Source organism: Poecilia mexicana, unplaced genomic scaffold (assembly GCF_051168715.1).
Source record: "Poecilia mexicana isolate PSO_F unplaced genomic scaffold, ASM5116871v1 scaffold_3, whole genome shotgun sequence".
Lineage (NCBI taxonomy): Eukaryota > Metazoa > Chordata > Actinopteri > Cyprinodontiformes > Poeciliidae > Poecilia > Poecilia mexicana.
In genome coordinates, this window is record NW_028263372.1 from 14668867 (window position 1) to 14692181 (window position 23315).

The 23315-nt window shown below is 41.1% G+C and overlaps 1 protein-coding gene across 2 annotated transcripts; it reads left to right on the forward strand.

The window, feature by feature from the left end:
- Positions 1 to 19: 19 nt before the first annotated feature.
- On the forward strand, positions 20 to 23062 carry pla2r1 (phospholipase A2 receptor 1). Of its 2 annotated transcripts, none has more exons than XM_014981925.2 (30): positions 20 to 780; positions 3198 to 3578; positions 3658 to 3831; positions 4385 to 4549; positions 4674 to 4787; positions 4897 to 5046; positions 5331 to 5525; positions 6356 to 6519; positions 6599 to 6709; positions 7916 to 8028; positions 8123 to 8292; positions 8369 to 8574; positions 9156 to 9301; positions 9686 to 9770; positions 9877 to 10012; positions 10110 to 10145; positions 11261 to 11421; positions 12145 to 12209; positions 14617 to 14717; positions 14797 to 14933; positions 16034 to 16151; positions 16281 to 16420; positions 16595 to 16736; positions 17297 to 17532; positions 18295 to 18478; positions 18577 to 18711; positions 20300 to 20422; positions 20500 to 20676; positions 21065 to 21100; positions 21309 to 23062. In XM_014981925.2, exons 1-30 carry the CDS (start codon positions 630 to 632, stop codon positions 21524 to 21526), a joined length of 4470 nt encoding a protein of 1489 aa, XP_014837411.2. In that variant the 5' UTR covers positions 20 to 629; the 3' UTR covers positions 21527 to 23062. The 2 variants fall into 2 exon arrangements, with proteins under 2 accessions (XP_014837411.2, XP_014837412.2); XM_014981926.2 differs by having other exon boundaries at positions 16598 to 16736.
- Positions 23063 to 23315: the final 253 nt, after the last annotated feature.

The following is a 23315-nucleotide window of genomic DNA, read 5'->3' on the forward strand; positions in this document are numbered from 1 at the left end:
AATAATTTTGTTATAAAAATGTTATGTAGAAAGGAGTCCCCTTTTATTTATTTTTTTTTTGGCTTACTTTGCCGAATCGCGTCTGCATAAATTATAACCTTGAAATTTTCTCATATAATACTTTCTTAGATCTTGAAATGTAAATATTAATTTTATTCCGTTCTTTCGTTTACTTTTCGATGTGACGAATGGTCCTCTTTGGGATACCTTTAGAAAATGTCTGTGCCATTTCTGCAAACCCCTCACCAGCGTTCCCCGCATTGCTGTTAGGAAACCATGAAAGAAAAGTCTTTGACACATCGGCGGATGTTCCCTGTACGTTCGCCATATATTGATGGACTTTTTGTCTTTTGGGAGTAAAAAAGTCGACTGGCCGTGTCCCAGTGAAAACACAGCAGAGCGGCAGGAATGCAGCGCTCGGACCCGGGCGGCAGCAGCAGCTCCTCCGTCAGACGTGACGTCGCTGCTGGTTCCCCGCAGAAAAACTTCACTCCAGAGAAAGTTTTCTAGAAGGGAGAGACAGAAGGGGGGTAGAAAAAAAAAAAAAAAAGCAGCGGCGAGCCCGAAAATACGCGAAGCCCCGGAATGTGCAGACGCTCGGCTCTCCAACATTTCAGCCATCTGTCGAAATGTTTCTGCGCTCCTGTCGATGTATGGACTCGGTCCCTGCTCTTGTGGCGCTTACTTATTTAACTGTGCTGTTCTTGTCGAGAAGCTCCCTGTGTAACAGCGAAGAGGACGATGAGGTCCTGGGGAAAAACCAGCTCGCTGAATTCTACAGTAAGTTATTATCCATCCTCCAGCTGCAGACCGCTTGTCTTTCTTTCATAGCCCTGCGCGGTACGACCAGGCTGCACAGATTAATTGCAGGCAGAATATTTTATAACTGCGCTGCTTCATGCTAAAGTCGGGTAGGATGTGTGTTCTCGCTGCTGTGTTGTGTGTGACTAAAAATACCGCTGTCTTTAGACCTTCCTCCTTTCCTGTAGTGGCTCTTTGATTGCAGTCATGAGAGCCACAGAAGCTCCGGCTTCAAACAAACAAGTCAAGTTTATTTGTGTAGCACATTTTCAGTAACAAGGCAGTTCAAACATCATAAAAACATCACAAGGTCACCAATTATGAAACATGCCATAAACATAACGTTTTGTAAAATCATTAAGCAAATACACGTCAATGTTTAACTTACTTCTAATCAAAGGCAACTCTGAGCAAGTTGGTTTTTAGCTCTGATTTAAAGGAACTTGGTGTTACAGCTTTCTTTATTTTTTTGCCTGAGAAAACTAATGAAAACGTTCAAGGCCTTCAAAAACAAATTATGTGATATACAGCTCAGGAAAAGCTGAAACTTTTGACCTGTGAATAATTAAAACCTATAATGTTATTTGGTTACTTTACTCAAGTAAAGAGTAATTGTATTAATGATGCAACAAAAGATTCAACGATTAATCGGACGGACCTACATCTCATTCATCGGAATGGTCCTGGCTAGAGAAAGTTTGATCAGTTCAACCTTCTCAGTTAAAGCAACTCTTGATTTCTAAACTATTTTAGTTAATTTACATAAAAGTAAGGAGTGGACTATCATTCTCTTAAACTCTCCAGGTTTCCCTTTTGCAAAACACCCGATTCAAATGACTCACCAAGGTACGGCCTAATTTAAAGACGCTGTAGCAGGGTCAACACCAGCACCTACTGACCTGTGACACCTAGAGGATTGTGTTCTCAGAAGACCAGAATTGGGCACTAAATTGAATGAAAGGTCAAAAAAGCAGTACCAAGATAGCTGCCTTTGGACCTCCTGGCAGAGCAGGTCCAAATCTGTTTCCTCAAGAATCCTGTTCAATCCAAGTACAATCAGTTTCATGCAAAAAGAAGAAGAAGAAAAAAAAAACAAATATTTGAGGCAGAAGCATGAAAGTAGCTGAGCTAATTTAGGTGCAGTGGAAAAATGCTCTAAGCTCTGACAGACACTTTAAATTATTTTCAACCATTTTTTTTCCCCATCTGAAGCTGCTAAAGAGAAAAGCACACCACCACTTGTTTATTTACGTTTTTTCTTTCATAGGACAGTTATGACATGTGTAACTTTGGAGTCTGCTAAATTGAGTAATTCCGTGGGGTTTCTGCAGGTTTTTGAGGACACTTAAGCTGTTACTTTAAAATCGTCTTAAAAGGAAGAACCTTTATATTTTAGTGAAACAGCACAAATAAGTCTGCATGGCCAAATCTGGGTACATTATGCTCAATCATCTTTTGTAATAACTGGTATCCTGGAGTCTCAAGCTGCTGCTTAGAGAAAAATACACTGTGCTTTAGAAATTAAGACGACAAATGAAGCCCCAAACAGTTGGATGAGACACATTTTTTGCTTTACGTGCTACAACTCCAGATCACAGCAGTTTCTATGATTGCAGTTCTAATTTGCAAAGTGCAATAGAAAAAACTTTGTGAGATAGTGGGGGAGGGAGAAATCCTACTCCTTTATTTAAGTTGTTAAATATTTTGCATTTTTGGTCATCACTTCCACAAAATTTATGATTTCAACTGCGCCACAATTCCTCTCTGTTTTGGCACTAATTTATGGGCTTTCTGAAAATGTTGCATGTTTTACTTCAGCTTGACAGTGAAGTGTGACAATTTCCAATGTGCAGTTTTGTTTTCATCCACTATAAAATCCCACTTCAGGACATTTAATATTTAACATATTTAATTATGTACATTGTATTTTGCTGCATCGTAGTTCTTACCAGTGAAAATAGAGCAAGGACGTCTGGACACTGAAAATAGTTTTGGTCATGCAGACATTTGATTGATACCTTCCTCTGCTTGCCGAACACTCCTTTTAAAACCAATAATTTTTCAATACACAAACAAGTTAAAGGTTTATTTCCACCTACAACCGTGCAGTCTTTGGTATGCAGTTGTGACATGAAGGAAGTTAGAATTTCTCCTCATTCTTTCATTAACTTCCTTATATAATCGGCACACATCCCTTTTTTTCTTTTCAGCATGTATTTACACAGTAACCTGTGGAGGAATTGTTTGCTCACAATTTTATATTCCTCTTGTGAAAAATGTTCCTGTCTTGGTGACAGAGTTTTGAGGCGCAAAAAAACCCAAGTTTGCCTGTTGTACTGCCGCATATTTCTCCCCAACAATCCACATGAGAGTATCTCTGCTCCCTCTCCCTCCAGGAAAAGGTCTCTTCGTCCTGGAGAGCGTTACGCTGAAGCGCTGCGCGACGGTGAACGGCTCCAATGTGGTGCTGGGCGATTGCGAGCGTCCCACACGCCGCATGCTGTGGAAGTGGGTCTCTAGGCACCGACTCTTCAACTTAGGCTCCAGCATGTGCCTGGGCCTTAACGCTTCGGACGCAACGCAGCCGTTGGGCATGTTCGAGTGCGACGCTACCCATCTGGTGCTGTGGTGGCGTTGCCACGGAAACATGCTCTATGGGGCATCGGAGTGGAAGGTGACGGTTGCCGGACGTTTGGTGGTGGCAAAAAAGAACATTTACCACGAGTGGCAAAGGCACAGCACTCCCAAAGAAGGCCCCTGCTCACATCCATATGAAGGTAAATTAGTTACTGATCAAGCTGTAGAAATACAAGATTCTGCCCGTGTCATTTCTAATGCATTGTGTTTGATTTGTAGAAATCCACACTCTTTTGGGAAATGCACACGGATATTCTTGTGTTTTTCCTTTTAATTACAACAACAAGTGGTACGCTGAGTGCACAACTGAGGGCCGGGAGGATAATCTTCACTGGTGTGCCACCACTGATCGCTACGATCGGTCTGAAAGATGGGGCTTCTGTCCAGTTAAAGGTAACATGAGTCCAGCTAACAAACACTGTCATAATTGCACAAAGGCAAGCAGAGTCATAGGCAGTTTGTCTGTTTGTCTGAAAACAAACAGTCAAGCTTTGGTTTAAGGGTGGGGATGCGAGGAGTTAAAATGAGCCTAATAGATTGCCTACATGGGAAAATGAATATATACTGGATCAGTGGTGCCTAGCTCTAGTCCTCGGGAGCCGTCAGCATCCATCTTTTGGATTCATCTCTGCTCCACCACAGCTGAATCAAATGGCTGAATTCCCTTATCAGCACTTCGTTCTACCCTGCAGAGCCCTGATGACGAGTCATTCAATAGTAGCGTAGCAGAACTGGAGTTTGCCAAACCACGAAGTAGACGGATCACAAAAGCAAGTAGTTCAATAAATCAATAAGTAAGGAAGTAAAGTTCAATAAATAACACTTATACACCGAAACGCAGGTGAAAACTGTGGCAGACACTTGAGGATGAAATGCACAAAAGTGAGAACCAGTCACTCTAACTCTAGCTATTAAGTGTCTAATTTGTGCCTCGACCAACTTTTAGCTTCCAGTTGCGATCATTTCTGGGAGTCGAACCAGGAGCTCGGCGCATGCTACCAGTTCAACCTGTACACCATCCTCACCTGGAGTCAGGCGCTGGCCACCTGCCGCGCTCAAGGAGGGGATCTGTTGAGCATCACCAGCCTGGCTGAGCACAGGTATATCCGAGGTGGGCATCGCATAGGAAACATTTGCTGAAGCACTCATGTTAGCTTCTGATGCGTTTTTTTATTGTAACATTAGATATTACTGCATAACAGTTTGCGCTCCTACTCGGGTTATGTTTCGGTTAGATCGACTGGCAAATGTTGGTGCGATGGTGTGGATTGGACTGAACCACCTCAAGGACGGGTACGGATGGAAGTGGTCCGATGGCGCTCCCTTGTCACTGGTGAATTTTACTGCAGGTATTGCTTATTTAAAAAGAATCTGTGAACAAAATCTGCTGCTCAAATCGCTTGTCCTCCCAACTTTATGTCGGATAACATTTGGCTCAACATTTACTCCGTCCTTCAGCTCTAGTCGCTGGTCCGCTAGAGACCAACATGCCGTGCGGAGTGTACAACTCTGCCTATGGAGCCCATTGGCAGAGTCTCTCCTGCGAGTCCGCCCTGCCTTACATCTGCAAGAAGACACCGAACAACACCGGCACAGTCGAGCCACTAGGTGAGATTCTGGTAAATCACAAGAGACAGACGCAAGTCATTAACGAGGGTGGGAGCTGTCCTGCTTTTTCTCGTGGCAGGTATGAGTCTTAAGAGCAGGGATTACTCATAAGGCATGCTTTTATACGTGTTGTTGCTTTTGGTTTAGTCCAGGTCCCTCCCCATGTGCAGAACAGCTGGATAGGGAACTTTTGACCGTACCCTGTGTTTTTGTTTTTCTGGTCCATCTTGTTCTGGTCGTCTTGGTTCATTTCTCGCACATATTGGTTCTTCCCCCCTTTTCAGAGAACTGGCAGTACATCCCTACCGAGTGCGCTGATGGCTGGTGGCCTCATAATGGCTTTTGCTACCATGTGCTGGCGGAAAAAGAGTCTGGAAGCTGGAAGGAGTCGTCCCGAGCCTGTGGCTCTCTGGGGGCAAAGCTCATCAGTCTTCGTTCCTTGTCAGAGGTGGAGATGCTGCTTAACCTGCTGGCTAACCGTAAGAGTGTCAGACAGCAGACGTGCTGTATTTTATCAGATAACATTTGTGTTTCTAAATGTTTAAGGTCTCTGGCTAAAGCCAAGGAATCATGATTATCTTTCACTTTTTTGTCATTTTAATGGTTGTCTTGAGATAAACCTCTGTTGATCTTTATGAAGGACCCTTTGAAAAACATTTAGCAGACTTTGACTGCTGAATATTTAGTTAATATTGTCCTGAATGTGATAATATTGCTATTATTTTATGAAATATACTCAGTAATAACAATAATAAAAATGAAAAATAACATAGATAAACACATTTTCCAAAAATAAAACAGTTTTTGTACTTGATAAATGTAACATACATTTTCTGAGATTTTTTAATTTATTTTTTAAAATTGTTTTTAGGTCCAATACATTTCCTTCTTATTTGGTAGAATTCCCATTAAAACTGTATGATCGTGGTCAAACACTGTGGCGATCCTTCAACTAGCTTCACACAACAGTTTGTTATAGTTTGTATGACAATGTGTGTGGCTCTTGTTTCTGAGAACAGGGATTTGTGTTGACCACTCCTGAACAATGCCTTTGTTGTCCTTATCCCATTGGGTAACAATTTTGCCAGTGTGTTTAGGGCCATTGTCCTTTGTGAAGATATATATTTTGTATTTATTTAGTTTTTTAAATTCTTCCACAGTGAGTGGCCCTTCGGAGCATGTAGATACAAAGTATCTCACCAGCTTCCGCCTGGATCTTCACAAGCCCATTTTTCTGTCTGTTATTGTCGCAGTTCATGTTGAATCGCTGCTGGTATTTGAGTTTTCCTTGTTTTCTCGTGTTTGGCAGATTCCAGGGGAGTCACAGAGGTCTGGATTGGTCTGTGGAAGCCGGGGTCATCGCCAGGTGTAGAGTGGTCGGATGGTTCACCAGTAACTCTGACTCTCTGGGACCAGTATCAGCCTGTGCCCAACCTGACAGATTCGTCACTTTGCGTCAAAATGGAAACAGAGGTGAGACGCGGCGCTTTGAGACAAAGCTATGCAGTTTGCTGCTGCCCTTGTCAGATTTCAAGTCTTCCCTCTGATACAGAAAGGCAACTGGCTCTTGGCCCCATGTCATGAGCAACACCCTGCTGTATGCAGAAGAGAAAGCCAGAGTCCAGTTCAGCACAGAGGAACCTGGGATGAAGGATGCCCTGCGGTAGGAACCTGAACGCACAACTTACCCTTCAGCATGTAGTTACCTGCTGTGTGTTTGGGAAGCAAAACAAGTGGAGTCATAGATGGCACACTGCAACCTGGGCTCAAATTAGTGGTGAAGGACGCGTGGTTCATTACATGGTTACACAACATTCACACTGAAAGTGCTGAATGTCTTCCAAAGCTTACAGAAGACGTTTAAAAATCCCCAAAAAAGAATAATTCAAGCAAAAGGTTATTCTTGTTTCTTTCTTTCCTTCTCTAACTCTAAAAATATAGCCCTGAATTTCTCATGTAGTAGAAATATAAAAATAGTTTACTTTAAAAACTATCTATTATGAAAAAAAGGGGGGTTTGTGTACAAGGTGGATTGGCTGTACTGTGTGCCGGGACACGCACCACAAAGAGCCACACACCCATTACAGCTCGACTTTTAGTCCAACAAGTTGCCCCTTCAGAAGCACAAAGAGCTGATTCACCCGCCCGCTGACGTATTGTCTGGCATTCACGGTTCTCCCTGACTCTGTTTACAAGAATATCAGCCTCCTGAGTCATCAGGCTACTTGGTTCGAAAGGAACACGAGGCCAAAAAATTACCCAAAGGGCACAATATCAACCGTCGTGCACGAGCAGTCTCTGTTGATTCCTGCCTGACGTACTCCAAACAAAGCTCTGTTTTCTCTGCGTCGTTTGTGTTGCGGAAAGGTAAGGCTCAGAAATGTGTCTTCGAGCAGATGTGAGGGTGAGCCTCTGGATCCCATAAGGCAGCTGTGGTTTGAGGCTTTAATGGGGGTTAAATAGGAAAATTCACACCACGTCTCTAAACAGCCTCTCTTCTGCACCACACACTTTTAAGTAATGCTGTTGCACAAAACTACACAAAGGCACAGAGGAGGAATTGAATTGAATCGAATTGAATCAATTGTTTACCCACACACACCTACATACAAGATCAGAAAATGCGGTTGTAGGTTCTTGTGTTTCAAGGAAAACTCTCGTCCTGGCTGCAATTCAAAAAACCTGAAATTAGCATGTTCTATTAGCTTCCTGAGATAGAAAGCCTCGATGTTCCTGAGCTGTATCAGTTTGTCCCGTCTCTGTGATCACTTCAATAATTATTTGTTAGTGAATATATTCTTCAAAGCATTTTGAAATTCTGTTATTTGATTGATATTTATTTTTTTAAAATTCCTGATTATTCTTCTAGGGTTGGAAGCGACACGGTCAGTCCTGTTACACAGTAACTAGTCATGAGCAGACGTTTGAAGACGCGGCGTTGGGATATTACTGCATGGCTTCTCTCCTCACTGTGGAGAACAGGTGATTCATTAAGCCAGTGGTTTATGTTAACAAAACTACTTTTTTTTTCTCTTAAGTCTGTCTCAAGCCTCTTCTCTCATCCTCACTGCGGCAGGTTTGAGCAGGCTTTCGTCAACAGTCTGCTGAGCGCGAATGGAACCAACAGCAGCATGAACTATTGGATCGGCCTCAAGGACCAGGAGAAGAAGGGGGAGTACAGATGGCTTCCTCACAACGGCTCCTCTCTGCCTCTCACCTTCTCAAACTGGAACAAGCATCAGCCTGGTAACCACTGGTTAAGAAAACACCGGTTTAGATATCAGTGGATCCTTAACCTTTGCTTACTTTCCCTTTCATCCAGTCAGTGCTGGTGGCTGTGTCGTCATGTCTGGCGGTCCTGCTTTGGGTCACTGGGAGGTGAAAGACTGCAAATCCCACAAGGCTTTGTCAGTGTGCAAGATGAGCAGCGGCCACAGTGATGCTGGCCTGCCAGAGCGCCACATTGATGCTTACGCCCCCTGTCCTCCAGGCTGGGAATCACACTCTGGACTGCTCCACTGTTTTAAGGTATAAAATTAAACTCTCTCTTTATTTTTAACCTGTAAGTGTAGATGGCACTTATTTTCTTAAAGTGCTATTTTATCAGTTTCCAGATAAGTTAGTATGATCACAAAATGCAGACTCTCCTTTATTTATTCAATAAGGAAGTTCATTAAATGCATCTTAGAAATAATCAGGCACAAAAAGGCTGATGTACCATTGTCATTTTAAAAACTTTGCTTTTAAAGTGAAAAGCCAAGCTTGCCCCCCCTGTGTGTTATTTTTTTATTGCCCATTAGGTTATTGATATAGTTTTTTTAAACAAACATTTTCTCTGCTGAAAAGTAACAACCTGGTTTTGTTACGGAGGTGTTTGGGGATGGAAACGTCGGTAATAAGAATATACCAACGCTTCGGGGGACAAACGTACAGAATTGGCTTCGATCTCAGGGATGCAATGTACTTGTACTTCCTTGTCGTTGTATTTTATTTTTTTATTTTTTTTTGCATTTTAAAGGCACACACAGGATGCATGCTAAAACACTGTGACATAACGTTCGGCATTTCCCCAGTTTAAGCTCCGCTGACCTGATGTGTGGCTCTTCTAGGTGTTCCACGATGAGAAAGTCTTGATGAAGCGCTCCTGGGTGGAAGCAGACTTCTTCTGCCAAGCCCTCGGGGCTCAGCTGGCCAGTTTCCAGCACTACGAGGAGCAGGTGTTTGTTAAGCACCTGCTCAGCACCATGTTTGAAGGGTTAGTATCGCCCCTTGAGGCTCAGTGGTGCAGAACTGTTGTGAGGATTAAAATATGCTTTTTTTTTCTCTCTAGCTTTGAAACACAGTAAAAGCAGTTTCCCTACACTCTTACATACACAAATGGATGAAACAGAAAAATAAAAAACAAAAGGTTTCTAAACTTTCATAACAAAGTCGCACAACTTAATTATATAAAAAGTACCATGTATTAATTTAATAAGGCATTTTATTGCTATAAAATTAATGACTTCTGTGAAAGGAGCCAGTATTGTATGTTGATGTGCGCAGTTTTTTTTTTTTTTTCCAAAGGGAAACCCGTCTCATGTAGCGTTAAATTTCTGTGTGCTTGTTTTTTCTTTCTTCCCTGTGTATTATTTTGTAGAACAGAGGGCCGATGGTTCTGGGTTGGCTTAAATAAAAGAGACCCCGACCACCCTGGAGCCTGGGAGTGGTCCGACGGCTCTCCAGTAAGAACACAGAGATGTTTGCCTCAGCTTGCAGAAAGCCTGTCTGGGCTGTAATATGTAGACAGTTTTTACAGCTTTTATACCAGCCGGGCCAATCTTTGTGCAGATAGTGACGTCTTTCATTGAAGATAAGAACGAGGAGGATGACAGGAGGGACTGCGCTGTGTACAGCGACCTGACTGACAACATGATGCCACGGCCTTGTGACACCAAACACGAGTGGATCTGCAAGCTGTCCAGAGGTAAACGCGCTCACACTTTTTCCCTCCACGCCGTTTGCACCATATATAAACACACATCTGTGCCGCCTGGCTTAGTAAACTTTGTTTCGCGCTGCAGGTGATAAGCTGAAGAAGCCTTACTGGTACACTGAACGTGAGTAAGATGATTTTTGTTTGGGACTTTGGATGAATTTCACAATTGATTGCCACTAGATGTCACACTAGAGCATCCGGATGTAAGACAAGAAAACAGATCTGTAGTTGAAAACTAACTTAGAGCCACTAATGCAGCATCTAGATTTTCGTGTTTCTGTTTGCTTAAATAGAAGAGGACCAACAGAGATACCTACATTTCTGCACCGCCACAGTGACGTTGGTTCTCAATGTATTCATCGTCTTTGTAGGACAACAACTTCTGTTCCTCAAGGAGCCCATTTCTGACATGATGCATTATGTCAAGAAATAGCAAGATTGTTACAATAACGATGATTTGACTATTTTTTTGACTATTTATTTAGAACATGATAGTAGTACAAAATCATGCACAAAAACAAGAAATGCAAAAGACATATTTTTGTATCACAGTAATCTTGACGTGCCCGAAAAGGAGTTGGAAAAAATAAGAAACTTATGAACCCCATAAACTCATACAATATGATGATGATGATAATAATAATAATCGTAATAATAGATTTTATTTCTAATTGCCTTTATATCAAGCACTACAAAAACAAAATAAGCAATTACAATGGATAAAATTTATTTAATAAATGAATACATAAAAGAGATTAAAACAAATATGCAAGAAAGTGAACCAAAAATCAGCTACAAAGAATTGTCTTATTAAGACCTTTATTGAAGGGATTGTGATGCCCTCAGAGTGTCAGGGAGAAGGCAGCAGTTTGGTTTTGGTGTGTGGAGAAGGTTTGAGCGAGAGGGGCATTTCCATAGTTGCATTGGCGAGTGAGGAAGGAAATCTTTAATTCAATCCTGGTGGAAATGGGAAGTTGGTGGAGAGAGAGGAGGGTGGCAGTAATATGGAAGTAACATTTGTTCACTCTCATCTGGAGCCTAAATGCAGAGTTATACTAGAGCCTCTGCAGGTTCTTGCTAGGAGTCTCAATGAGACGTGTGTTGCAATAGTCCAGTCTGGAGGAGACAGAGGCATGGACCAGTTCTTCTGCATCAGAGATGATAATCGTGAGCTAATTTGTCACTTGTATTTTGTTCTCTGGAGACATCTTCTCTCTGCGTTTGCTCCCCCCACAGAGAGCCAGGCCTGGGTGTTTTACCGAGGAGCCGAGTACTTGCTGGCTAATCAACCCTACAACTGGCACGCAGTCTCTTTGGCTTGTCAGATGATGGGAGCCCACCTGCTATCCATTCACTCCAGGGAAGAGTCGCAATTCATCAAGGAGCGCTTACGACGGGTTTGTCATCGGCCTTGTTCACACACTGATTAGCATCGACAAGATGCCACTTGTAAATATCTGTGAAGCTGTATTTATATTCATTATGGCACAATATTCCAATGCCTTGTCAGCATTTTCTTTTCACTTTGAGTGAACTACATAAAATAAGTAGTTCACTTTGCAAGTTTAAAGTAATTCTCCTAAGCGCCTAAAATAAAGCAGCGTTCGACACCTATTCAGTCTTTCATCACCGAATAACAATAATCCAAACAAACATTGATGCTTTATCTCTCTGAAAACAAACACAGTCAGCCTCTGTCTAATCAGAGAGGTTTGCCGCCACTCAATGGCACTGCCGAGCCATTATTCAGTTCATGCTCTCATTGGAAAATCAACAAGCGTGCAGACAATAACACTCATTTCTCTCGCGAGCTCCAGTGTTTTCAGAAACACATCGACGAGCTCTTACATGCGGACACTTAAATGCTCGAGTGCCCAAACACAGAACGGGTAAGAATAAAGCTTTCTGTTGGCAGTAGCCTATTGGATCAGACTAAAGACGCCTCTTGTGGCTCTGAGGCTTGTGAGGGGATAGTGGAAACAAAACAGGGCGGTGAAAGAAGTAAATCAGGGACCATGGAGTGTGCCTGAATGGCTGCCCATGATCTTTCAGGCGTGTGAGAAGGGCTTGCTATTGTGGAGTGTAAGTAAAGTTTTTGCTAATCCCTGCTCCTTTCACAGTTCTCCCTGGGACACACCGACTGGTGGATTGGCCTTTCCTTTGGCCCACCTGGAGAGGAGGTCAGGTGTGTGAGTATTTAAATCTGCTGAATGGATTTTATGTAGAAATCTGTGTAGAAATTGGAATTCTGTTTTTCATGTAGCCAGAGATATAATTCGCATTTGTTTTGAAGGTGAACTCAGTATGGCAGGTGGGAAAATCAAACACCTCGAAGTTGCGGGAATCAGCTGTTTATTTGCATTTCTAATAGCCTAGATGGCATTAAATCATCCCCTATAATATTATGGTGCTAGTGTGCTTCTATCTGTGGTAATAGGTCTGTTGTCAGCAATTTTCTGCCTCAGTTTCACGTGAGATGCATTCAGCTGAAGACATCATTCCTAGAATCGAGTTATAGTTTCCAAGAAAATATCAAACACTCCAACCAACAACAGCAAGTCAAACCTCTGGTATTTTGTTGGCTGGAAACTGAAAAATGTGTAAATCTGTGTAATACGTCAGGCTGGACACCCTGTCAGAAAGATAAAATGTTAACTCCCACTGATAATGATCCTTCAAGTAGTTTTCCTAAGACTTGCCATACTTTTGTTTATTAGTCAGATATCAACATTTTCAAGATAGGAACTTGAAAATGACCCATCTTGAAATTCTTAACTCTCCAACTTGGAAGTTCACAACGCCTGGGGAACTTTCAAGTTGGAAAGCTGGATGTCCCCGAGGGCCTTGATTCAATATGCAGAATGACAGCCATATGCCTGCTGCAGAATAAACCCTTTGTGTGAGCTCCTTTAACACGCTAAACCAAAGGAATGCAAACCTCTGCTGTGAACATGTTCCTCAGTGATTCAATGCATGAAATTGAGATAAATGCATCAGTATAAGCTTGTGTTCCGAATACTAGTTGGCACTGCGTCGGATAGCGTACCCAGCCAGGTTTTCCGACTCACAATTAACACACATTGAGCTTGAGTGTAGCATTTTTCCTACATTCAAGTTCTGACTTTGGAGCCAAGTTGAACACAGCATCAAAGAAAGAAAGAAAGAAAGAAAGAAAGAAAGAAAGAAAGAAAGTAGGGGAAGACCAAGAGGCAAAGAAAAGTTGTAAAGAAAGACAAGTATTGAGCAAGAAGAGAGGCTCAGCTAAAAAAAAAAACAAGTGGAAGGAAAGAAAAACAACCAAAAAAAAAACCCATCCAGGATAAATCAAAGAACAATGACTGGGGGGTAAAAAAGTGAAGAAAAAAAAACTATGAATTTTGCTGATCTCTTCTGTGTTAAAATTTCACAACTAAGTAGAGAAGTGCTGTTTATCATATGGCAACACAAGATTTTGTATTTTCTACCAGGTCTCAGTTGGGTAGGAAAAAATATACATATTCCTATATTTTATTTCTTACACCATTACATAAATATTCTTATATCCTTTCTTCCTTTTCAACTTCTTTCATCCCTTTCTATCTCTCCTTGCATCCTCCTATGTTACACCAATAAGACAATAACTATAAGACCTTAAAGACCTTTTAGTTTACTTCCTCATGTCCTTCCTTTCTTGTGTTCTGATTTCCTTTCTCGTGCCCTCCCTCCACTCCTTTACTGTGTCTTTCCTTCTGCCTCTCTTTGTGTCTATCTTCCTCCCTTTTCCTTTCAATATACCCTCCCTTTCTTTATTTCCTTCCTTACTTCCTGCTTCGCATCTTTCATATTTAAAGCCTGCACTGTCATGATTAATGGGCTTGGCGTTGATGAGGAATGATGCTTATTATAAAGGACAGACAGGGAGCCAGGGAACAAACAGAAACCGGGTAGCATGAGACAACGAAAGAGACGAGTACGGAGTGAGTTAAGAGAGAGAGTGGGTTAAATACTCAGCGCTTGGTTGCTGAACAATGAACCGGTGCTAATTAGAAACAGGATGCAGCTGAACGTATGCCGAGAGGGAGAGATATAGATAGAAGAGAAGCAAGGAGTAAACAAACTGGGAAACAGACAAAATACACATGGATAAAGAATAACCAAATACAAGTCGTAAACAACAAACATGATCTAGCGTAAGCCATAAACAACAACTAAGAAAAGACTGGTCAAAAGCAATAGACATAAAGCTATGGCTGATAATGAATAAACAAGGAAGTAAATAATACAAATACTGAAAAAATGTAAACAACCTGGAATCCTGACATGCACACAAAACACCTCCTGTCAATTCACAGTAAAGTTTGGTGTTTTAAAGCAAACTCTGGGGACAGGGGACTCAGGAGAGTTAAGTCTGGAAAAGTTTTGTGTAGGAACCTCAACAGGTGGTTGATGTGCCTCATATCCATGATGAAAAACACCATTAGGAGTTACTTGTGTCAAAAGCAGTGAGGTGTAACCCAGATTCAATAAACAAGCCACTGACAGCATAATTAAGATCAGAAAATCAATCCGTTAGTTAAACCAATATCGGTGCTATTTCTTTCTCTTTTCTCCAGGTGGAGCGACAAAACAGAGATAGATTTTCAGAACTGGGCTGATGGCGGTTTAAACAGTGACCTGAAAAAAAGCGGGGCGTGTCTCTCCATGTCTTCAACAGGTAAACGCGGGCAGACAAGTATGGCCATTCATATTCAAATGGCAGAGGCCAGTGGTGAGGTTTCACTTGGATGTTGCAGGGAAGTGGTCGGTAAAGAAATGCAGCGAACTTCACGGCTACGTGTGCAAGAGAAGGACGGTGTCTGTGGTGGAGACTCCCCAGGAGCCACACTACATTGGAGCGTGTCCAGAGAAGTGGCTCTACTTCGGACACAAGGTACAAATTAGCGCTCGTGCAACTAGTGCCGAAAAAAGATCAGGTTGTTTTTACCGTTGTTTGTATCCTCCGGAGTTAAGTGAGGACATCTGTCTGACAGCTGAAGCTTGGTTGAATGTTGGTCGTGAACCAGGGCAAAGTTCCCCCAAACACAGTAGCAAATATGCTTCAAAATGTCTGTTGAAACAAAAAATTAAATGAATCAAAGTCCTGCAATGACTCAGACCTCAGCCTGATTGAGATGCTGTGCAGAAACAAATGTCTGCAAATCCCAAAGGACTCATCCAACGCCGTGAATGGAATGTGCCAAAATTCCTCCACAACAAGCGGCCAATAAAGTCTTAGAGAAAACCATTTTTCTAAATTGTTCTTGCATAACTTTTGAGTCAACAAGTGCACCTATTTTTGTCCACTTTTATTATGGTCTGGCTTAGTCTTTGTATAATGAGTGATAACATGGTGGAATCTGCTGCCGTTTTGTGCGCGCACTGGATGGAATTTAAATAATTTCACAATCTAGTCATTTTTTATTATTGCTTGAAAGACTAAGCTCTGCACAGGATTGGATGGGGACTTTCCTTTTTCTACCACTGTTTCTATAACAAAACTAAGAACGAACTGCACTCCCACAGACCTGAAACAATTGGCAGGTTCTTAGCTGCCTTTAAGGTCAAAGCAGGATGTTTGTGTTTGCAATTTCTGAGTGATGTTGTTAACACGAGAATAAACCAGCTGGTCCTTGTCATAGCACTTGTTTTGTTTCTTTGCTCAGATCAAATGTTTCCCTAAAGTCCCATGTGGGAAGTAGCAGTGAGTAAAAACTCAGATTATACAGCGTCAGCCATTTGGAAAAGGAGGGGGAAGCGGTTGTGGCTTTTGTTGCTCTTCACCGCTTTAATATAATGCTAAAAGAGGAAGAGATGTGGGTCATGGATACATCATTACTACGGAATGTGTCATTGCTTCCTCTCAAACACTAACAAAGAGGTTTGGCCAGAATATCTTTGTATCTTTGACCTTTTTAGCTTCACGTCCTTGAGTGCTGTGGGAGTACTGGTTAGTCTTACTGTTTTGTGTGGGATTAATATTTGTATTGGCAGTGCCTCCTGCTTCACCTTCCTGGCAGTCCAAACGAAGGAAAGAGTTGGAAAGACGCCCAGTCCATCTGCTCTTTGTTTCAAGGCTCCCTGGTTGCCATAGAAGATGAGATTGAACAAGGTAGAGGCAACGTGAACTCTACGATCTCTCCTTTCTACAAAAACCATCAGTGCTACTTTGTTTTCCTTCTCAAAGTCTGTTTTATTTATTTATTTATTTATTTATGTATTCATTTATTTATTTCTGCAGCCTACATCACCATGCTGCTCCAGGGCAGCTCGGTAGGTGTGTGGATCGGTCTGCGAGATGAGGACACGATGAAATGGACCAATGGGAAACCAGTCAGCTACACCAACTGGTCTCCAGTTGAACCAAAGAGTTATCTTACTGTAAGCCCCAGAGTTTGGTGATGTTTTTTTTTTTTTTTTTTTTTTTTTTTTAATCAAACTAAATAAATTAGCATGTAACACAGACGAGCATGTGCACACGAAGTAACATGTGGATCGTACGTATTGGGAAGTCAGGAGGCCGTAGCTTTGTGACGCTTTGCGTTGACCTCTCAGCAGGATGACTGGCTCAGTGGGGCTGCCGATGAACCGCTCTGCACAGTTTTGTCAAACAACCACAATTTCCACCTCACTGGGAAATGGTACGATGAGAAGTGCAGCGAGAGCGGGTATGGCTTTGTTTGTCAAAAACCTCAAGGTAAGATTGAGTATGTATATTTCTGTTTTTTGTTTTTATTTCCCTCTCGTCAGTCCGTCATTGTTTCTGTGTGTGCTTTCTTTCTTTTGTTGTTTGACCGCTTGACCTTACAGATTTGCAGTTTATGACTCGTTCTGGTATTGATGTAACCAGAACATCAATACTGGTTACAGTATTGATGTTCTTTGGCGGTTGGTTACCTCAACCAAAGTATTTTACTTTGGTTGAGGTTTACTTTACTGCAGTATCTACGACCACGATCTGTATAATTAATAACAGATAATAGAAAGTTAGCATCTTTATAGCTCATCTGAAAACCAGACATGAGCAAGACTGTACCTTGGAAGACCCCAAGTTTCACCTGGCAGACTTTCAGTAATGACTCCATGAAATCGATGTTTAGTTTTCCAAATCAAATCGGTGGATGAAATCCCAAACATATCCTAGAACACACTTTGTACCAAACATTAACACAGTGAAATAATCATTCTGATACATATTACCAGTGTTTTTGGCACCGTGTCCAAAGTACCTTTTTTTCTTTTTTTTTCTGGTTGCAGACACATCCAAACCCCCCACCCACTCCTATCACCACCCTCTTCCTGACAATATTGAGTACAGGAGCAGCACCTACAAGGTTGTGTCTGGCAACATGAGTTGGTACGACGCGATGCACATGTGCATAGCAAATGATTCTGAGCTAGTGAGCATTACAGATGCCTACCACCAGGCTTTCCTTACTGTCCTTGTCAACAGATTGGACGGCCCACATTGGATTGGACTGTACAGTCAAGATGTACGTACCTTTTGTTTTGCTTAGCTTTGTGAATGTCTGCTGTGTGACACTGTGGATATGTGAGTCGGTGTCAACTCTGCTTTGGACTTCTTACTCTGCTGCACCGCACTCTCGATTAGGTTTTAATAGTGCCTGAGTGTGTGAGTGCAAGCGAGGAAAACTTAATTCAAAGGAAAAAATATATAGCGTTAAACTAAATCTCCCTGTAAGAGAATGTTACCCACTCGTCTGATTTGCAAAGTATTATGGGATATTATGGGAAATCCCAAATGATTCCATAAATGGACATCTATCCACAGCCTGTGTTTTGTTCAGTTTGTTTTTCATAGTTTCTCTTGTCTCTTGCGAATCTCAGAGGCTGTACTTTGTGTGCATTATGCAGGCATGTACTTTCCCACTTAACAGTCAGAGAATTAACATTTGGAGTTAGTCATTGCTCAGCCTTCGTGGGCTGACTTTGGAAAAAGAGAGAAATAAACAAAGGAAGTGAGAGAGTTACTGTTTTTCCCCATAAATCGCCTCCTCTGCTCTTTCGCCTGGTTGCAGATGTGTTAATACCATAGCACTTTGATCGTATCACTGCCTTTTGCCATGTTACGTATCATGCCATAAGCAATAAAGATAAAGATAAAAAATAAACTTAAAATACAAACATGTCTTGGTAGAGAAAGAACCAAACCCCTGATTTGAAAATCTCAGTAAAATCCTGTTTTGCTTGTGGAGCTTTCTGACAAACATGCTGGTGACTGTGAATCCTTCCAGAGTGGCATCAATTACAAGTGGTCAGACGGCAGCGACACAGTGTACACACACTGGGACGCAGCTGATGATGACGATGACGACTTTGTGACTGGAGAGTGTGTGTACATTGACGTGAACGGAGGCTGGCGGAGAGCAGACTGTGAGACTCCGTTGCCAGGAGCGCTGTGTCACGTTCCCCTGCCCAGTCAGTACCGTTTCTGTGATGAAGCGTGAAAACCCGAACACTCAACGCTACATGTAATCAGACGGGTAAAATCCCACTCTCACTTCTTCCTCTCACAGACAGTAAACCGTTTGTCTCGAATGAGATGTCCTGTCCGCACACCTGGGTGAAGTTTGGACGAGGCTGCTACGACTTTGAGCCGGTGGTTGAGAAACTCACATTTGAAGAGTCGAGAACCCGCTGCAAACAGAAAGGTGAGTTTTCACAAGTTGAGACTTCAGTTGCTGGTTTCCCTATTAATCCAGTGCAGCCAGGAAATTCAAATATTTCACAAAAAAAAATTTAAATCACCCTCCTCTGTATGTGAAAAAGCTCGAGCTGATTTGAAATACGACATCGTGTTGCACAGACAGAACAGTACAATTTTAAAAAGCAGCAATCACAACCAGAAAAAAAAAAAGTTTGTTAGTTATCAAATGTTTTTGTGTAGGACATTAATCTAATGCAAGGCCTTATGAATGAACAACTGTCATCAGATTAGATCTCACGACATATTACTCAGTCATAAGACAATGAGTTTTATTTTGAAAATCCACTGAAATTATCTTGTTGCTTGTGGTTTCATTGCACAAACAGCTGCAACAAAACTGCATTTCTATAGAATAAGAGCATACAAGTATCAGAAAGTGTATTCAACTTTAACCACTAACACTGAAGTTACACTTAAAAGCAAAACATATGTTATTACTCCCTGTAAACCTGCAATTTTGCACATACGTTCTGTCTTACAGAGATAGTATTTAATATTTAATCAATGTCCACTTAGCTTGACTTATTTTAGCCTCACTCGACTAGTTCCCAGCTCCGAAGCGTTATGCAAAACAACAATTTTCTGTTGGTCAATACGATTGCAAATTTCACTTCCTTGTTAAATTTGGGTTCAATCTTCAGACCTGTGATAAATCTATCCCTTCTGCGCTGATGACATTCAGATCTATTTACCCAGTTTAACAGTTCCTACACTTCATTAAAACGTCTTGTTCTTTTACAGACTCTAATCTAAATTTTTACTCAGCCTTTTTTTTTAAATTATTTTTTAGAAGACTTTGATTACAAATGATTAACTCTGTACCTGTTTGAGTACTACACACTGCAGCGGGTGTTGGTTCAGCATAAGGCCATCTTACTGCTTTTGTGGCACATAGACAAACTTAGATCAGCTCTATTTCAAAGTCTGTTACTCTTGGACTTGTCAAATGAGTAATGGAGGATCCCTGCAATAAACGCGGATTCTTTAAAGTGCCCTTTGAGAACTTTTGTACCTTTATTTGGTTTTTGTTTCTTTTTAATGTTTTGTTTGACATTTTAGACACAGTCTAAGAACCACAGAACCAGTAAACCCAGAACTTAAAGTTGTCCAGACTTGATGAAACAGAAAGTAAAAATAATCCTGGTCTCGCCTCATTGACTTCTTAGATGGTGGTTTTACGGTCTGTTATTTTAATATTTTACTGCTCTTTGTTGTATTTAACATTTGCAAGGCTTTGTTGCAACTTTGCATAAGGTTTTACACAAATAAGGTTAACATTCAGATTAAAAACTGATCTATCAGTTTTTTTTGTTGTTTTTTTACAAAGCATAGTTTTGATTTGTCATTGGAATATATGTTTTGTGTAGAAATTATGTTGAGTATTTTTGTGATAGGTACAACAACCTCTCGTTACCCTTTTTTATTCAAACGTTATGCTTGATTATGCTGTTTTAATCAAGCATAAAAACAGAAACCCAAACTCGTCTTCGTAATTGAAGTTGGGACTTGGTTGTCCCTCTCTCACCCTGCAGTCAACACCTCAGACATCCTGACCATCGAAAGTGAGACAGAGAACCGCTTTGTTCTGGAGCAGCTGTGGTCATCTGGGTCCCTTCATCGCATGATTTGGTTGGGGATGTACTTCAACATTGACAGTAAGAATTCCCGACTCACGTTCAAGCAATGAATAACGATCAACGAATTTCTGTAAACTGTGAAACTTTGCTTCCAGCTGATTCGATGGCCTGGGTTGATGGTTCACCGACGGACTACACCAACTGGGCAGATAAAGGCCCAGACACCAAACAGCTCACCGCAGACACCTGTGTTACCACCAGGGTGATGGATGGCGTGTGGCATCTATCGACATGCGGAGGGCAGCTCGGCTTCATCTGCAAAACTGTCTCAGGTAGACAAGGACTCCTTGTGAAGGGGCGGTCGGATGATAATCTTTGGGTTAGCACACGGAAACCAAAAACAATAACAATATTTTCTGGACAAAAGTAAATTTTAGATGCATTTCCATAAGAGCATTTCAGTACGTGAGTGTGAAAATTAATGTTTGTAATTGCCAGTATCACAGAAACAAATCTTTTGATGGATGCTACTTTGTGTATTCTAACAATGTGCTTGTGATTGTTAGTGTCTCAGTTTCTGAAGGACACATTCCACTGAAGATTTGCCACAATGTATAATTTTTTTCTTAATTTATTTTTGGCATGCAGTTAGCTGTCCTGAATGCCAAAGATGATTTATGATGCAATGTATTAAACTTCATTGTGTTTCGTCTTTTGCAGATGTAGCCTCTGAGGTGGAGGTGGAACCCCTTAATGGTAAATTGACATAAAAACTGACTTTGAAAACAGTACATAGACGCATTTATTAGGGTTAGTCCAATTAACACCAGCACACGGGGAACAATGTATGCTAGTCATACCGAGTTAATTATTTTCAGATTGTTTGCCAAAAACAATTTTGATTATTTCTGAGTTCTGGGCATGAGTTGCCTCACCTTGATCTAAAACATCATGTTTCTTGAAGGTTTGCATCATGGCATCATCCCTGCTGCAGTGGTGGTGGCAGTATTGATCTTCGCTCTGCTGGCAGGGGCGATGTGGCTCCTGTACAAGAGAAACCCGGCTCGCTTCCGTGGCTTCCCCTCGCTCGGCAGCGCCTATTACAGACAGACCAACTCCCAGGCAACAGAATCGGATGGAAATGTTCTGATTACAGACCTGGAGGCTCATTCAGGGGAATAGCACCCAGGGACTTTGGCAATTTGTTAGCCTTTGTTTGTATCTCAGCATTTTCCTGTCTGGCGTGTCAGCCAGGTGAAATCTTAAAGCTGCGACACAAACTTCTCAGCTCCTCGGAGCTGAGAAGATGACAGTGGATGTGTTTGAAGGATCCTGTTGACTCTCTGATTCAGTTTTATTTAAAGCATTCAGCCGGGGCTAAAGTGGGAGTCAATCCCTTCTGGAGACAAGGAGGCGCAGTATTTGAATTAATGCTTGAACTAAGACCAGATTATTTGAAATAATGAGGATAGCAGGGAACGTGAAGCTTAGGAGGTTAACAAAACGTTTTTAATCAAAACTGCATGAAATTAATTCCGTTTATTTGGTTCAGTGCAGAAAACGATTGATTTCAACGATTTGAAAAGAGTGAAGGGAAAATTGTGGTAATTTCATATTTTCACAAAAAAAAAAAACAACATAATATTACTTACCTGTTTCTGTAAATGATGCATTCAGGAGCATCTGGATTTGCTGGATCTGTACATGTGGAACATCAAAGTTGTCAGTATTACTTTTTTATTTACATGTTATTTTGTATGTACACATTCTGTATATTGACTTCGGAAGGTTGTTTTTTTTTTTTAGTGCTAGCAATGTCCTGTTTTCATTCCTAGTTTTGTGTTCTGAAGCAAATTTAAAAATATGCATTTTGTATAGTTTTATTTACATTTAAAAATTAAACCGTTGTGTGTCGTTTTTTACAATGCAGGGTTACAGAAGGTCTGAAATAAACAACATCCATCTGGAACCTTCTGCAGGTTTACCACTCTAGTTTTAGGTGATAGGTTATGTATTTTTTTAAGTGGGCTTGTAAATATGAAAGATAATGCTACCATGTCTAAAGAAATTGATTGGTCAGACTGTTTCATGCATTTTTAAATAGATTTATATGTATGGTTTGCATAAGAAATATCCTATATACCTGATTACATGTTGAACCAGTTCTGCATTTTCAACCTTTGTCAAGTAATTACTCTGCAGTGATTTCAGTAAAACACACTCATTAGTCATTAGAGTGTTATATATCTGCTGTCAGTAAACTGCAGCCCCAGAATCATCAGCAATATTTGACATCTAAATGCAGAGTATTTAATAATTCACAGGATCTGCAGAAAAATCCGTGTGCAAGCAGGAGGGAGAGTTGTGTGACGCAAAAATGTTGGGACTTCCTGTTAAGTTTGCGTGTGATTAAAATATGCTTGTGTATAATATAGAGATAAGAAGTCTGGGTGTGTCCACTGGCAAGCGTGAACACCGGAAGTTCGGTAATTTCAGAATTAAAGTGTTACAAAAGAATTTCTTACAGAAGTGTGGGTAAAAACGTGAACGCAAGCAAATGTCAGAGCAAACATTTCTTTCTGTCTTTATGTCTAGTAAGAGGTACATATTCTGTCATCCGTATTAGGTGCTCATTGAAAAACAAACTGTAAAGGAAAAAAATAGATAAGTACAGACAGAAACGTTTTGTACACGTTCAATAGCACCAGCAAAAGAAAAGAGTATAGTAAATAAATTATCAAGAGCAAATACACCAGTGAAAGGTGTCAGATGACATTTATACATTACATACGTTTTGTGAACACAAGTAGCTGTAGCAATAATGACCAAGGTGAAGAAAGGAAATACTGGATTAGAATTTCTATTGATTATATGATAGTTTTGTTTTGTTTTGTTTAGATTTTTTTTAACCTCATCGCTGTTTGAATCACATGTTTTCTTTTATTTGTTTATTTTTAATTCTAATTACTTT

Bases quoted from the DNA above. Each gene is read 5' to 3' on its own strand.
- pla2r1 (XM_014981925.2), top strand. From the start codon at position 630: ATGTTTCTGCGCTCCTGTCGATGTATGGACTCGGTCCCTGCTCTTGTG. The intron at 4,788-4,896 runs GTATTGCTTATT...TCCGTCCTTCAG, and splicing joins ACTGGTGAATTTTACTGCAG to CTCTAGTCGCTGGTCCGCTA. The intron at 10,013-10,109 runs GTAAACGCGCTC...TTCGCGCTGCAG, and splicing joins GATCTGCAAGCTGTCCAGAG to GTGATAAGCTGAAGAAGCCT.